Source organism: Manis javanica, chromosome 1 (assembly GCF_040802235.1).
Source record: "Manis javanica isolate MJ-LG chromosome 1, MJ_LKY, whole genome shotgun sequence".
Classification (NCBI taxonomy): domain Eukaryota; kingdom Metazoa; phylum Chordata; class Mammalia; order Pholidota; family Manidae; genus Manis; species Manis javanica.
The window spans coordinates 222,852,071-222,867,208 of record NC_133156.1 but is presented as its reverse complement, the minus strand read 5'-3'; the positions used below and the strand labels follow the sequence as shown (position 1 = coordinate 222,867,208).

Here is a 15,138-nt window from a genome sequence, read left to right as displayed (position 1 = left end):
ATTAAAAAATGGGCAGAGGAGCTGAACAATTTTCCAAAGAATAAAATTCAGATGGCCAACAGACACATGAAAAGATGCTCCACATCAATAGTTATCAGAGAAATGCAAATTAAAACCACAACGAGATATCACCTCACACCAGTAAGGATCGCCACCATCTAAAAGACAAACAACAACAAATATTGGCAAGGTTGTGGAGAAAGGGGAACCCTCCTACACTGCTAGTGGGAATGTAAATTAGTTCAACCATTGTGGAAAGCAGTATGGAGGTTCCTCAAAATGCTCAAAATAGAAATACCATTTGACCCAGGAATTCCACTTCTAGGAATTTACCCTAAGAATGCAGCAGCCCCGTTTGAAAGAGACAGATGCACCCCTATGTTTATCAAAGCACTATTTACAATAGCCAAGAAATGGAAGCAACCTAGGTGTCCATCAGTAGATGAATGGATAAAGAAGATGTGGTACATATACACAATGGAATATTACTCAGCCATAAGAAGAAAACAAATCCTACCATTTGCAACAACATGGATGGAGCTAGAGGGTATTACGCTCAGTGAAATAAGCCAAGCAGAGAAAGACAAATACCAAATGATTTCACTCATACGTGGAGTATAAGAACAAAGAAAAACTGAAGGAACAAAACAGCAGCAGATTCACAGAACCCAAGAATGGACTAACAGTTACCAAAGAGAAAGGGACTGGGGAGAATGGGAGGGAATGGAGGGATAAGGGGGTATTATGATTAACATGTATAATGGGAGAGGGAATGGAGAGGGCTGTGCAACACAGAGAAGACAAGTAGTGATTCTACAACATCTTACTATGCTGATGGACAGTGACTGTAATGGGGTTTGTGGGGGAAACTTGGTGAAGGGGGAACCCTAGTAAACATAATGTTCTTCTAGATTAATGATAACAAAATAAAAATTAAAAAAAAATAATAATAAGTATGATCATGCCACCTCTGCCCAGCTTAAAGTTAACCCATGGCATCATAATGTTCTTAGAATAAAGTCCATAATTATTAATATGATCTGACCATGACCATTCTCCCACACCTCTCTGCTCCAGCCTACACTATCCTTCTTTCCATTTTATTAATTTAACATTCTTCTGACTTCTTGGCCTTTGCACTAGATAATGCTGCTGCTTGTAATAACACCCCACTTTTTTCCTTAGCAAACTCCAATTCACACTTCAGATTTCAGCCTTAAGGTCTCATTTAAGGAAGCCACTCTAATACTTCTCCAAAATACATATCATTTATAACTATGTATATTGTAATAAAAAACTTTACTTTAATGTGTGACTCCATTGTGGACCAGCCAGATTCAATGGCATGATTTCGTTTAAGCTCTCTGGGAAGCAGAGTATCCAAAGGCACACAGGCTCCAGGACCTACAAAGCAGTAATCCTGCAATTATGGTAGATGAGCTTGATGAAAATGAACAAAAATGAAGGAAGTAGAACTCAGATAATGATCAAACTATTGGATCAGGTTTTTCCTGTTTTTTTTCACTTATATTGCATGATTAATTTCCTTTACTGTTTAAAACAGTTTACAATGCATTTCCTATTATTTATAACTGAAAATATCTTAATTGCCACCAAACACCTAGGTCAAAAGTGCTCAAATTGACAGAAAAAGAAACAGAAAAAAGTATAGGGGACTATTCAAAGGGAACAACTCTCTCCTACCAGTGAGAAAATATTATTTATGAATCAATAATGTGTACTGAATGAGAGTATGAGTACAGACAATGTGCTATTCAATCTTGTACACACTAATTCAAGTACTCAGATCCTCAGAAACGTTCATCTTAATTTTTTTCTAAATCTTAAAGCTCAAGGATTAAGAGAAAATCAAGTTGAGATCTAGGTCTGAAAAGCAAAAGCAGCAGACTGAATTATTGTTTTTAATTCAACATTTACTCCCACTATCATGTCACCCTGCAGAGCATTAGAGTAAATGAAAAGTATTTCCCTGGCCCACTGATACTGGGCTTGACCACAATACCTGACTTGGTCAATGAAGTGGTAACAGACACAAGAGAAGGAGGAGCTAACTAAAATGTGCTTGCATAGTTTGCCTTACTCCTTAGATTGCCATGAGAGCAGGCAGTCCACTGATTTCAGGAGAACAGAGAGCAACCCACAGCCTAGAGTCACGCCTAGGTAGGCAACAATAACTGAACCCCAGCTAATTTAAAGACATGAGGAAGAAAAGGGAGTATTTGTTGTTAGAAGCTGCTTCAATTTGGAGACTGTTATGAAGCAAAAACTGTTAGGTCCTGTATAATGCTGGGAACATCTGCTTTCTTAGCAATACTCAATACCAATAACAGGATACAAAGTTCTTAAGGAAAGTTAACATAAATATTCACATCAAGCCAAGAAGTCATTCAAACAAAAAAGCAATAGGGAGATATTATTTAAGCCCGTAAGAACTCAGGGAAAAGTTCACCCATAAATTTAAATCCAGCCAAAAACAAAACTGTACCAAAATAACAATTCAGAAACTTTAATAGTCTTCATGAAACCCTGAAGTCTACTCCTTCTCAGATTTTTGGTCTCTCTTCATGGGCATCCCCTCCTGCAATCAATTTCAAGAAATTTAGTATAATAAACTTTCATAGTCCATCCTCAAAATTCACCGATGTCCTCCAATATTTATTATCCCCATTTCAAGACTTTGATAAAGAGCATTAAGGGACTGCATCAGCCTAATTTATTTAATCCTAGAGATACTCCCCTTTGCAACAGTAGACAACCGTTGCCTAACCTCTACCTCAGTCCACATCTCTTATTCATTTTCTGTACTCCCTCCTACAGAACAGCCTTGTCAAAACTAGGCCTTAATCAGCTTTGTTATCTCCGACTGAACTATTACGCACTCTGTATTATCCTTCAGAGCTGAATCCCTTGAATTTCAATAGGATTAAATAGAAGACTTAGATTTTCAAGGTTAAAAGAAATGTAGTCATCTAGTTCCCCAAACAGATGCTTGAATGCCCTATTTCAGGTCAATGTTAAATGTAAAAAGATAATAAACTTTTAAGAATTTTTCACTCATATGATACACTTACACATATATCTATACACACACATACATGCTGTAATCTTTATTCACATACAAAGTAAAAATGCAGCACCAAGTAACTTTAAAATCAACAACTGACTTTTATGGCATGCTTAGCTGACAGAGCACATAGAACAAACTGAACTCAATAGCACCTGTATGTTGAAAAATAGTGAGTTTAGAAATCACTAAGTTGAGTCTTTTAAGTTGTAAGAAAATTTTTGCATTCTTATAATAAACTCTCATTAAAACCTTTTGCTTGCTCTCCCTTGGTCACATTACCTGTAATTCTTCCAATAAGAAGTTCACTTGGGTAACAACTCATCTACTTTTTATAAAGAAATAACATATATGTAATTTTTCATTTAAAAAGTAGCATCTGATTCACCCATACTTTAGAGAACTAGTTTCTTCAAACTGTTTTCCTCCCCAATATACCATGAAACAAAAGGAAATGAAACCACTGGAGGGAGGAAATGATGTACAGGAAAATTTTTAAACAGGCATTTTTGGCAAAGTCCAGCTGGGAACTCAAAACGAGAAGTTTGGATTAATAGAGTATCAAAAGGGCACAGAACAAATAAGACAGTAATCTAGGAATAGCTAGGGAGGGAGGTCACAGAAACAGAAAAAGATTCTTTGGAAAATCTGCTTGTACAACACTCTATCTTCTTAATACTTAACTATAAATCTTCACTTTTTAGTTTTCCTATTATTGTCCTTTTTTTCTATTATTATGTTTTTAAGTGTGCTTTGTTGGCGAGGATGCAAAGAAAGGGGAACCCTCCTACACTGCTGGTGGGATTGTAAACTAGTTCAACCACTGTGGAAAGCAATATGGAGATTCCTCAAAAAACTAAAAATAGAAATACCATTTGACCTAGGAATTCCACTCTTAGGAATTTACCCAAAGAAAACAAGTTCTCCGATTCAAAAAGACATATGCACCCCATATTTATCCCAGCACTATTTACAATAGCCAAGATAGGGAAGCAACCTAAGTGTCCATCAGTAGATGAATGGGTAAAGAAGATGTGACACATATACACAATGGAATACTATTCAGCCATAAGAAAGAAACAAATCCTACCATTTGCAACAACATGGATGGAGCTAGAGGGTATTATGCTCAGTGAAATAAGCCAAGCAGAGAAAGACAAATACCAAATGATTTCCCTCATTTGTGGAGTATAACAAAGCAAAACTGAAGGAATAAAACAGCAGTAAACTCACAAACTCCAAGAGGGGACTAGCAGTTACCAAAGGGGAGGGTGGGTGGGGAAGGAGGGAGAAGGGGATTGAGGGGTATTATGATTAGTACACATGGTGTGGGGGGGATCATGGGAAGACAGTGTAACACAGAGAAGACAAGTAGAAATCTTACTACACTGACAGACAGTGACTGCAATGGGGTATGGCGGGGACTCAATAATACGGGTGAATGTAGTAACCACATTGTTTTTCATGTGAAACCTTCACAAGAGTGTATATCAATGATAGCTTAATTTAAAAAAAATGTTCTTTCATATCTCCCCGGGCAAGGAAAACAACAGCAAAAATGAGCAAGTGGGACTACATTAAGCTGAAAAGCTTCTGTACAGCGAAAGACACCATCAATAGAACAAAAAGGAACCCTACAGTATGGGAGAATATATTTGAAAATGACAGATCTGATAAAGGCTTGACGTCCAGAATATATAAAGAGCTCACACGCCTCAACAAACAAAAAACAAATAACCCAATTAAAAAATGGGCAGAGGAACTGAACAGACAGTTCTCCAAAAAAGAAATACAGATGGCCAAGAGACACATGAAAAGATGCTCCACATCGCTAATTATCAGAGAAATGCAAATTAAAACTACAATGAGGTATCACCTCACACCAGTAAGGATAGCTGCCATCCAAAAGACAAACAACAACAAATGTTGGCGAGGCTGTGGAGAAAGGGGAACCCTCCTACACTGCTGGTGGGAATGTAAATTAGTTCAACCATTGTGGAAAGCAGTTTGGAGGTTCATCAAAAAGCTCAAAACAGACCTATCTTTTGACCCAGGAATCCCACTCCTAGGAATTTACCCTAAGAACGCAGCAATCAAGTTTGAGAAAGACAGATGCACCCCTATGTTTATCGCAGCACTATTTACAATAGCCAAGAATTGGAAGCAACCTAAATGTCCATCGGTAGATGAATGGATAAAGAAGATGTGGTACATATACACAATGGAATACTACTCAGCCATAAGAAGTGGAAAAATCCAACCATTTGCAGCAACATGGATGGAGCTGGAGAGTATTATGCTCAGTGAAATAAGCCAAGCGGAGAAAGAGAAATACCAAATGATGTCACTCATCTGAGGAGTATAGGAACAAAGGAAAAACTGAAGGAACAAAACAGCAGTGGAATTACAGAACCCAAAAATGGACTAACAGGTACCAAAGGGAAAGGAACTGGGGAGGATGGGTGGGCAGGGAGGGATAAGGGGAGGGAAGAAAAAGGGGGTTATTAAGATTAGCATGCATGGGGGGGAGGGAGAAAGGGGAGGGTGGGCTGCACAACACAGAGAGGACAAGTAGTGACTCTACAACATTTTGCTAAGCTGATGGACAGTAACCGTAATGTGGTTGTTAGGGGGGACCTGATATAGGGGAGAGCATAGTAAACATAGTATTCTTCAGGTAAGTGTAGATTAAAAATTTAAAAAAAAAAAAAAAAAGAAAGAAAGAAAGAAAGAAAGAAGGAAAAGGGGGATTACTCCTTAACAGGATAAAACTATTGGTAAATCAAAGATCAACGCATGCTTTAAATATCCTTAATGTTGATCACTTAAAGGGTGTCAGATGATCAGCTATGGAGGTACTCTTTTCTGATAATATTCCTTTCTCTTAATTTAAAAAAAAAAAAAAAAAAAAGCAGTTACTGTGTGCTGACCTCCAATGAGTTCTGCACAGTGGTATAGAGGGCATGTCAAAGTGTGGGCAAAGGGTCTGTTTGTTTCTATGCAGGAGATCAAGGCCTAGCTTGGATACCCAGAAAATGAACTAAGATACGATATGAGGAGGAGCTTCCGGCATCAGCACTCTCTGGAGGACTTGTGCCGGGGGATGATCATCAAAAAGCCTCCACAGGGATCCGGACGATGCTGCGGTTGTGGCTGCATCCAGCCCACCATCTCCTGGACTTGCCATAAGAATGAGGAGGGAGATGTCTAGGCTGGCATGTGCATACAGTGAGACAACGAATTTGACCGGATCTGTACTGTTGGAACTCAACCAGGAGTTGGGAGGGGTGCAAGTTGTAGCACTCCAAAATCTCATGACTATAGACTATCTATGGTTAAAAGAACATATGGGATGTGAACAGATCCCAGAAATGGGCTGCTTTAATTTGTCTGATGGTTCAAGTACAGTTGGACAATATCCATCATATCATAGATAAATTTTCACAAATGCCTAGGGTGCCTAAATGGTTTTCTTGGCTTCACTGGAGATGGATGGTAATTATAGATTTGCTTTGTTTATGTCACCGTATTCCTATTATGTTAATATATGTGTGCAAATTAGTTAGTAGTTTAAAACCTATACATACTTAAGGTACTATACAAGAAGATATGTCAAAGAAATAATCAATCCTCCCAAGCTTCCTTCGTATGCTACATCTATAGCTTTTCTTCTTCCTTCCTAATTACAACCCTTAAATAGAATTCGTGCCTCATATCGAATTTACCGAGTATCATAATTCCTCCAGGTGGTAAAGATACCTCGAGACAAGTGCTGGGCATAGAAGCCACAGGGCATAAATCTGCAAAGAAGAAAAAAGCTAACCTTTGCAAACAATATGGCTTCTCTCTCACTTACCAACTTTACATTTCCCTGTATGGCCCCGGAAGATGACTGGTTAGCCAGAGACGGGTAAGATTCCTCAAGAGAGGAACAACCTAAGACAGGCACAGTCGCAGGGGGGCCATCAGGTGAGAATTTGGGGATCAACAGAGGTGAGGCTCAGAACCTCACCCCCCCTGCTTTGAGAGAAATCTTCTGCATCCGTGGATGTCTTGATGCCCTTGTCTAGCCTGGATTAATACTTAGTCCATAGGCACACACCTGATCATCTGATCATCTACATTTGCCTTCTTACAGCACTAAACTATGTTTTCTACCTTTATCTTGCATCTACCTACCACTTCAGCATTTTATTAAAAATAAAAATAATAATAATAGTAGGAGAAATGTGGGATCAACATATAGATCAAGTACAAAAATCAAACGAATATTCATATTTGACCTGATTGTTTATAGGTCATATTGCATGATCAAAACCGAAAGTTTCTGTGATGACTGCCCTTGTACTGTTCACCATGTAAGAATTTATTCACTATGTAAGAATTCGTTCACCATGTAAGAACTTGTTCGTTATGCTTCAGAAGATTGGAGACTGACGAGAATTAGGCTTGAGATGGATTAATGATTGTACATTGAGCGTTGACCCCCCTATACTGAATTTTATTGTTGTTAACAACGATTTGATCAATAAATATGAGAGATGCCCTCTCAAAAAAAAAAAAAAAAATGTTCTTTGTCCACTACCAGTAAGATGAGAAAAACATTCCAGGGATGGGGAAGAGAGGGAGCAGAATAAAAAACCAAGTCCACTGATTCTATGTTTAAAGTAAATATATAGAACAAGGCTCAATTCTACTTATAGAGTTCTATACCAAGAGTTTAAATCACAAACTCTTGGTATAGAAGGACCTTAGAAAACACTTGAACTTTTCACTAAAGAGAAATATAAAACAGTTCATTAATAGTCTGAGCTTACTCAAAAATGAGACAACAGAAGCAACAGCTATGTTTTGTAGTCAGATAGATGGAGATTCAAGTTTTATTACTAGCTAGCTATGCAATTTATCTGCTTCAAATTCTTTATCTATGAAATAAAGACTTCAGAGGATATGGTAACAGAAGGTAGTTACACTTACCATGGTGAGCATTTTGTAGTGTGTGTGTGTGTGTGTGCGTGCACGCGCACACGCGCGAGCAGTCTAATCACTATGTTGTGCATCTGAAACTAATATAATAATTTGTATCAACTATACACCAATAAAAAAAAAGACTTCAGAGGGTTTATTTGAGATAAAACAGATCATATGCATAAAGTATCTGACTCCTATCTTAGTCCATGGTTATTTTCACTATTGGTTCACTAGAGCATTTTGCTTTTCAATCTTATGAGAAACAAATAATAAAGAGAAGAAATAGAATTTATGAGAAACATACTGCTTCTAAGAAGGGTCAGTCTGTTCACTACTAAAGAAATATCACCTGCCTTCATTTCAGCTAATGAGGATGTTAACATTTCTTAACTGTCTGGGCCAAGTTCCTAAACAGTGCATATCTCTCACAAAAGAAGTGTACAGGGCTGCTTACGAGAACATACTATTTGAGACATAAGAAGCATGAGTGGAAATCAGAAACTAAAAATAGAATACTTATCAATGTAAACCACGACATAGTTTCGAAAGAAATGAGCTAGAGAGAGAATAAAATTTAACAGATTTTATTAAGTACATCAAAAAGTAAGAACTTGTTATATATATTTTTGTCCTATTTGGTATTTCTTGTTCATTTAGTAATACAGTTTGTAAATCTAATCATTCAAAGCTATTTACTACAATCATTTTCTGCTTTTGAACAATAGATGTCAATTTTTCACAGCCCTTATGTCAAGATTCAGTTTTGAAATAGTCAACTGATCCATTAGTTTTACCAATTCCTGGCATTTTCCAACTCACAGAAGTAGCAGTTACAGTTAAGTTTATGTAATTAAAAGGCTTTCACTGTGAGCTATCTTCCCTCAAGCATCAAAAAAAGGATAAAATAGAAGAGGCATGCTTGTCTAGCTTGGATTAATACTTAGTCTATAGGCACACACCTGATCATCTACATTTGCCCTCTTACAGCACTAAACTATGTTTTCTACCTTTATCTTGCATCTACATACCACTTCAGCATTTTATTTAAAATAAGAAGAAGAAGAAGAAGAAGAAGAAGAAGAAGGGAGAAATGTGGGTTTCACATATAAATCAAGTATAAAAATAAAACGAATAATCATAATTGACCTGATTGTTAATAGTTCATGATGTGTGATCAAAACCGAAAGTTTCTGTGATGACTGCCCTTGCACTGTTCACCATGTAAGAACTTATTCACTATGTAAGAACTTGTTCACCATGTAAAAACTTGTTCGTTATTCTTCAGAAGATTGGAAACTGTTGAGAATTAGGCTTGGGGTTGATTAATGATTGTGCATTGAGTCCCCTAAACAGAATTTTATTGTTGTTAACAACCATATGATCAATAAATATGAGAGATGCCCTCTCAAAAAAAAAAAAAAATTGAAGAGGCATGGTGGCACACCAGAAAGGGGGATCAGATCACAAGCAGCAGCCCAGCCCAGGAAGCCTCTTTGTTCCCATAGGCCTGAGACTATTACTGAGACCACTGAGAAGCCCAGGGGCACAAGCAAGGAGATTCCATTACATCCACCTTCCCAGGAAGCTTCTTTGTACCTACAGGCTTGAGACTCCCTTTTTCATACAACTAGAGGCAGCAGGTATAGCCTGGCCTGTGTAAATAAATTCCTTCCACCCACCACAGAAAGAAGCAACAGAGCTCACTGGGAGCCTCTGTGTCACTATATAAAACAAGATGACCAAAATTGTACAGCAAGGGCTCTAAAAATTAGTTACTGAACCACAGTCCACCAAAGGAATCCAAGACTTGCATGGTAAACCCAGACAGTGTGAATACCTGCTCAAATAAAAGTTTAAATTTAATAGGACCCAACATCTCCTAACATAGTATCTAAAATTCAATTAAAAAATCACCTCTCATACCAAGAACCAGGAAAATCACAACCTGAATAAGAAAAGATATAAAATGATGCCAACACTCAGACAACTGTTGAAATTGTAAGGATAAAAATGCTTCAATAAAAAAAACATATCAAAAGGATCATACACCACGACCAAGTGGGATTCATCCCAGGGATGCAAGAATGGTACAACATTCGAAAATCTATCAACATCATCCACCACATCAACAAAAAGAAGGCCAAAAACCACATGATCATCTCCATAGATGCTGAAAAAGCATTCGACAAAATTCAACATCCATTCATGATAAAAACTCTCAGCAAAATGGGTATAAAGGGCAAGTACCTCAACATAATAAAGGCCATATATGATAAACCCACAGCTAACATCATACTGAACAGTGAGAAGCTGAAAGCTTTTCCTCTGAGAGCGGGAACAAGACAGGAATGCCCACTCTCCCCAATGTTATTTAACATAGTACTGGAGGTCCCAGCCACAGCAAATAGACAAAACAAAGAAATACAAGGAATCCAGATTGGTAAAGAAGAAGTTAAACTGTCACTATTTGCAGATGACATGATACTATACATAAAAAAAACCCTAAAGACTCCACTCCAAAACTACTAGAACTGATATCAGAATACAGCAAAGTTGCAGGATACAAAATTAATACACAGAAATCTGTGGCTTTCCTATACACTAACAATGAACCAATAAAAAGAGAAATCAGGAAAACAATTCCATTCACAATTGCATCAAAAAGAATAAAATACTTAGGAATAAACCTAACCAAAAAAGTGAAAGACCTATACCCAGAAAACTACAAGAGAAAACTCAAGAGAAATTAAAGAGGACACTAACAAATGGAGACTCCCATTTGCTCGTGGCTAGGAAGAATTATTAGAGTCAAAATGGTTATCCTGCCCAAAGCAATATACAGATTTGATGCAATCCCTATCAAATTACCAACAACAGTCTTCAATGAACTGGAACAAATAGTTCCAAAATTCATATGAAAACACCAAAGACTCCGAATAGCCAAAGCAATACTGAGAAAGAAGAATAAAGTGGGGGGGATCTCACTCCCCAACTTCAAGCTCTACTACAAAGCCATAGTAATCAAGACAATTTGGTACTGGCACAAGAACAGAGCCACAGACCAGTGGAACAGATTAGAGACTCCAGACATTAACCCAAACATATATGGCCAATTAATATTCGATAAAGGAGCCATGGACATACGATGGGGAAATGACAGTCTCTTCAACAGATGGTGCTGGCAAAACTGGACAGCTACATGTTGGAGAATGAAACTGGATCACTGTCTAACCCCATATACAAAAGTAAATTAGAAATGGATCAAAGACCTGAATGTAAGACATGAAACCATAAAACTCTTAGAAAAAAACATAGGCAAAAAATCTCTTGGACATAAACATTAGTGACTTCTTCATGAACATATCTCCCCGGGCAAGGAAAACAAAAGCAAAAATGAACAAGTGGGACTATATCAAACTGAAAGGCTTCTGTACAGCAAAGGACACCATCAATAGAACAAAAAGGTACCCTACAGTATGGAAGAATATATTCGTAAATGACAGATCCGATAGAAGCTTGACATCCAAAATATATAAAGAGCTCATGCACCTCAACAAACAAAAAGCAAATAATCCAATTAAAAAATGGGCAGAGGAACTGAACAAACAGTTCTCCAAAGAAGAAATTCAGATGGCCAACAGACACATGAAAAGATGCTCCACATCACTAGTTATCAGATAAACGCAAATTAAAACCACAATGAGATATCACCTCACACCAGTAAGGATCACCACCATCCAAAAGACAAACAACAACAAATGTTGGCGAGGTTGTGGAGAAAGGGGAACCCTCCTACACTGCGGGTGGGAATGTAAATTAGTTCAACCATTGTGGAAAGCAGTATGGAGGTTCCTCAAAATGCTCAAAATAGACTTACCATTTGACCCAGGAATTCCACTTTTAGGAATTTACCCTAAGAATGCAGCACTCCAGTTTGAAAAGACAGATGCACCCCTATGTTTATCACTGCACTATTTACAATAGCCAAGAAATGGAAGCAACCTAGGTGTCCATCAGTAGATGAATGGATAAAGAAGATGTGGTACATATACACAATGGAATATTATTCAGCCATAAGAAGAAAACAAATCCTACCATTTGCAACAACATGGATGGAGCTAGAGGGTATTATGCTCAGTGAAATAAGCCAAGCAGAGAAAGACAAATACCAAATGATTTCACTCATACGTGGAGTATAAGAACAAAGAAAAAAACTGAAGGAACAAAATAGCAGCAGAATCTCAGAACCCAAGTATGGACTAACCGTTACCAAAGGGAAAGAGACTGGGGAGAATGGGAGGGTAGGGAGGGAAAAGGGTGGGGAAGAAGAAAGGGGGTATTATGATTAGCATGTATAATGTGGGGGGTGGGGGAATGGGGAGGGCTGTGCAACACAGAGAAGACAAGAAGTGATTCTACGACATCTTACTATGCTGATGGACAGTGACTGTAATGGGGTTTGTGGGGGGGACTTTGGGTAGGGGAGAGCCTAGTAAACATAATGTTCTTCATGTAATTGTAGATTAATGATAACAAAAGTTTTAAAAAATGCTTCAATAAGCATTTACAAATTTTCTTGAAACAAATGAAAATATCAGCAAGGAAACAGAACTTACAAAACAAAGTTCATAGAATTACAGAACTGAAAAATCCAATAAGAAATGTAAGAACTTGCTAGATAAGCTCCATAGTAGAATAAAGATGACAGAGGATAGACTCAATGACCTTAAGGACTGAGTAATAAAATTTACCTGATGTGAATGAGAGGGGAAATTGCACTGAAAAAAAACTTAAAAAATTAAAAGAACCTCAGGGAGTTCTGGGATAATAACAAAATATTCAAAGCATTTCGTCAGAGTCCCAGAAGGAAAGAAAAAAGAAAGACATTTAAAGACTTAATTGCTGAAAACTCTAACTTGGTGAAAAATAAACCTACATATTCAAGAAACTCACTGAATCTAAATAGGATAAACTCAAAGAAGTACAACACACCAAGACACATTATAATTAAATTTCTTAACACTAAATACAAAAAGTAGTTCTGAAACAGAGAGAAACAATACATTACCTATAGGGAAACACTAATTTGAATGACAGCAGATTTCTCATCAGAAACCATGAAGACCAAAAGGAAGTGGCACAACATTTTACAAGTGCTGTATTGTCCATTGTGACTGTCAATCGGACAAAATATCCTTCAGAAACAAAGGAGAAATAGTCTCAAAGTAAAACAAAATTAAAGGAATGTGTTGCTACCTGACCTACTCTTAAAGGAAATGATGAAAGAAAAAAATACTGAAGCATCAGAAGGAAGAAAGAACAACACAAAGAGCAGGAATATGGGTACATACAATAGACTATTCTCCTTATGAGTTTTTTAACTCATATTTGATGACTGGAACAAAAATTATAATACCATCTGAAAAAAACCTAAATGGAATAAAATTTCCACACTTTACTCAAAGTGATAAAATGTTGGTACCAGATAGTGATAAATGCCCAGAGCAAACACTAACAAACTATGCAGAGATACAAAGAAACGCACTATAAACCAGTACTGAATCCTAAAAATTGACCCGTGGGAAGGCAAGAAAAGAGAAACAGAGGAGCAAGAAATGGAGGAAACAAACAGAAATAATAAAATGGCAGACATAAACTCTACCACATCAATAATTAAATGTAAATGGTATAAATATACAAATTTAAAAGGCAAAGATTAACAGTATGAGTTAAAAAGAAAAAAAACCCAAAACCCAACTATTCCATTTACAAGAGATTCATTTCAAATTCAGAGAAACTGATCACTCATATATTGCTGGTGGGAATATAAAATGGTACAATCATCTGGTAAACTGAGAAATTTCTTTAAAACTAAACACGCATTTAACCACATAACCCAGCAATTGCACTTCTGGGCATTTCCCAGAGAAAGGAAAATGTATGTCCGTACAAAAACATGTACACAAATTTTCACAGAAGCTTTATTTGTAATAGTCAAAACCTGGAAACAATCCAGATGTCCTTTAATGGGTGAATGTTTAGATAAATTGTGGTGCATCCAAGTTGTAGAATACTATTCAGCAATAAAAAGGAATGAAACATACAAAAACTTGGATGAATCCACAGGGAATTACACTGAAAAAATGCCAATCCCAAATGGTACAGTACATACTGTCTGTGATTCCATTAATATAAATTCTTGAAATTATAAAATTATAGGAAATTATACAACAGATTAGTGGTTGCTAAGGATGAAGGGAGTGGGAAGAAGTGGCACTAAGGAGGTAGGTGTGGCTATGAAACAGCAACACAAGGGATCTTGTTGATAAAATTGTTCTATATTTTGACCATGGTGGTAGACACATGAATTTATACATGTGAGAACATGGCACAGAAACATATCCACACACATACAGGCATGCACACACATACACATACACAGTATAAGTAAAACCAGGCAGATTGTATCAAAGGCAAGATTCTGGTTATGATACTGTACTATGGTATTGCATAATGTTACTATTGGGACAATCTGTTTTAAAGAGTTATTTCTTAAAACTGCTTGTGGCTTATGTTTTTCTGCTGTACTCTTGTTTTCTGAAGTGAGCAAAGTAGTGGACATCTGTTGCTCCTGCCTGGTCAATATACACCCTCTCTTCTGGAAAGAATGTGTGGTTTTTGCTTTGGGAACCTATACCCTACCCCTACCAAGATGGATAGTCTTGGTAGGACTATCCATCAAGATGTCTCACCATCCCTGGACACTGGGCCAGCCAGGTTCACTCTCTTCCTTATAATTTAATCTCGAGCAGAGCAGATATAGACTAATTCATCCCAGCTGGAGTGGCTTGCTGAAGCCCATCCATCAGTTCTAGCTTCCTGATCTGCAAGGCTATCTTAGTTTTAAATTCAGAGCCTGTTTCTTTCCTTTGAGCCTGTGAGATAGCCCAGATTTCTTCTTAAGTTATGCACATTTGGTCCCTATTATTTGTATCTAAAAAACCTAATCAACTTAAGCCCACCTCAGAAAAACATACACAAAATCTTTTTCTTACCTAGTTTTACACTCTTTATTATAATTT

The 15,138-nt window shown here is 37.2% G+C and overlaps 1 protein-coding gene across 2 annotated transcripts in view; it reads right to left on the bottom strand.

Annotated features, from left to right (window-relative positions):
• Positions 1-15,138, bottom strand: part of ASXL2 (ASXL transcriptional regulator 2) — a 148,447-nt gene that overhangs the window by 79,319 nt on the left and 53,990 nt on the right. Inside the window, exon 1 of one of the 2 annotated variants that reach the window (XM_036990623.2) lies at positions 1,304-4,305. The exons of the other annotated variant lie outside the window; for it this stretch is intronic. Coding sequence (XP_036846518.2) covers positions 1,304-1,347 — 44 coding nt within the window. The 5' untranslated portion in view covers positions 1,348-4,305. Of the gene's footprint in view, positions 1-1,303; positions 4,306-15,138 lie in introns of those variants that run through there. 2 annotated transcript variants of the gene reach the window in all.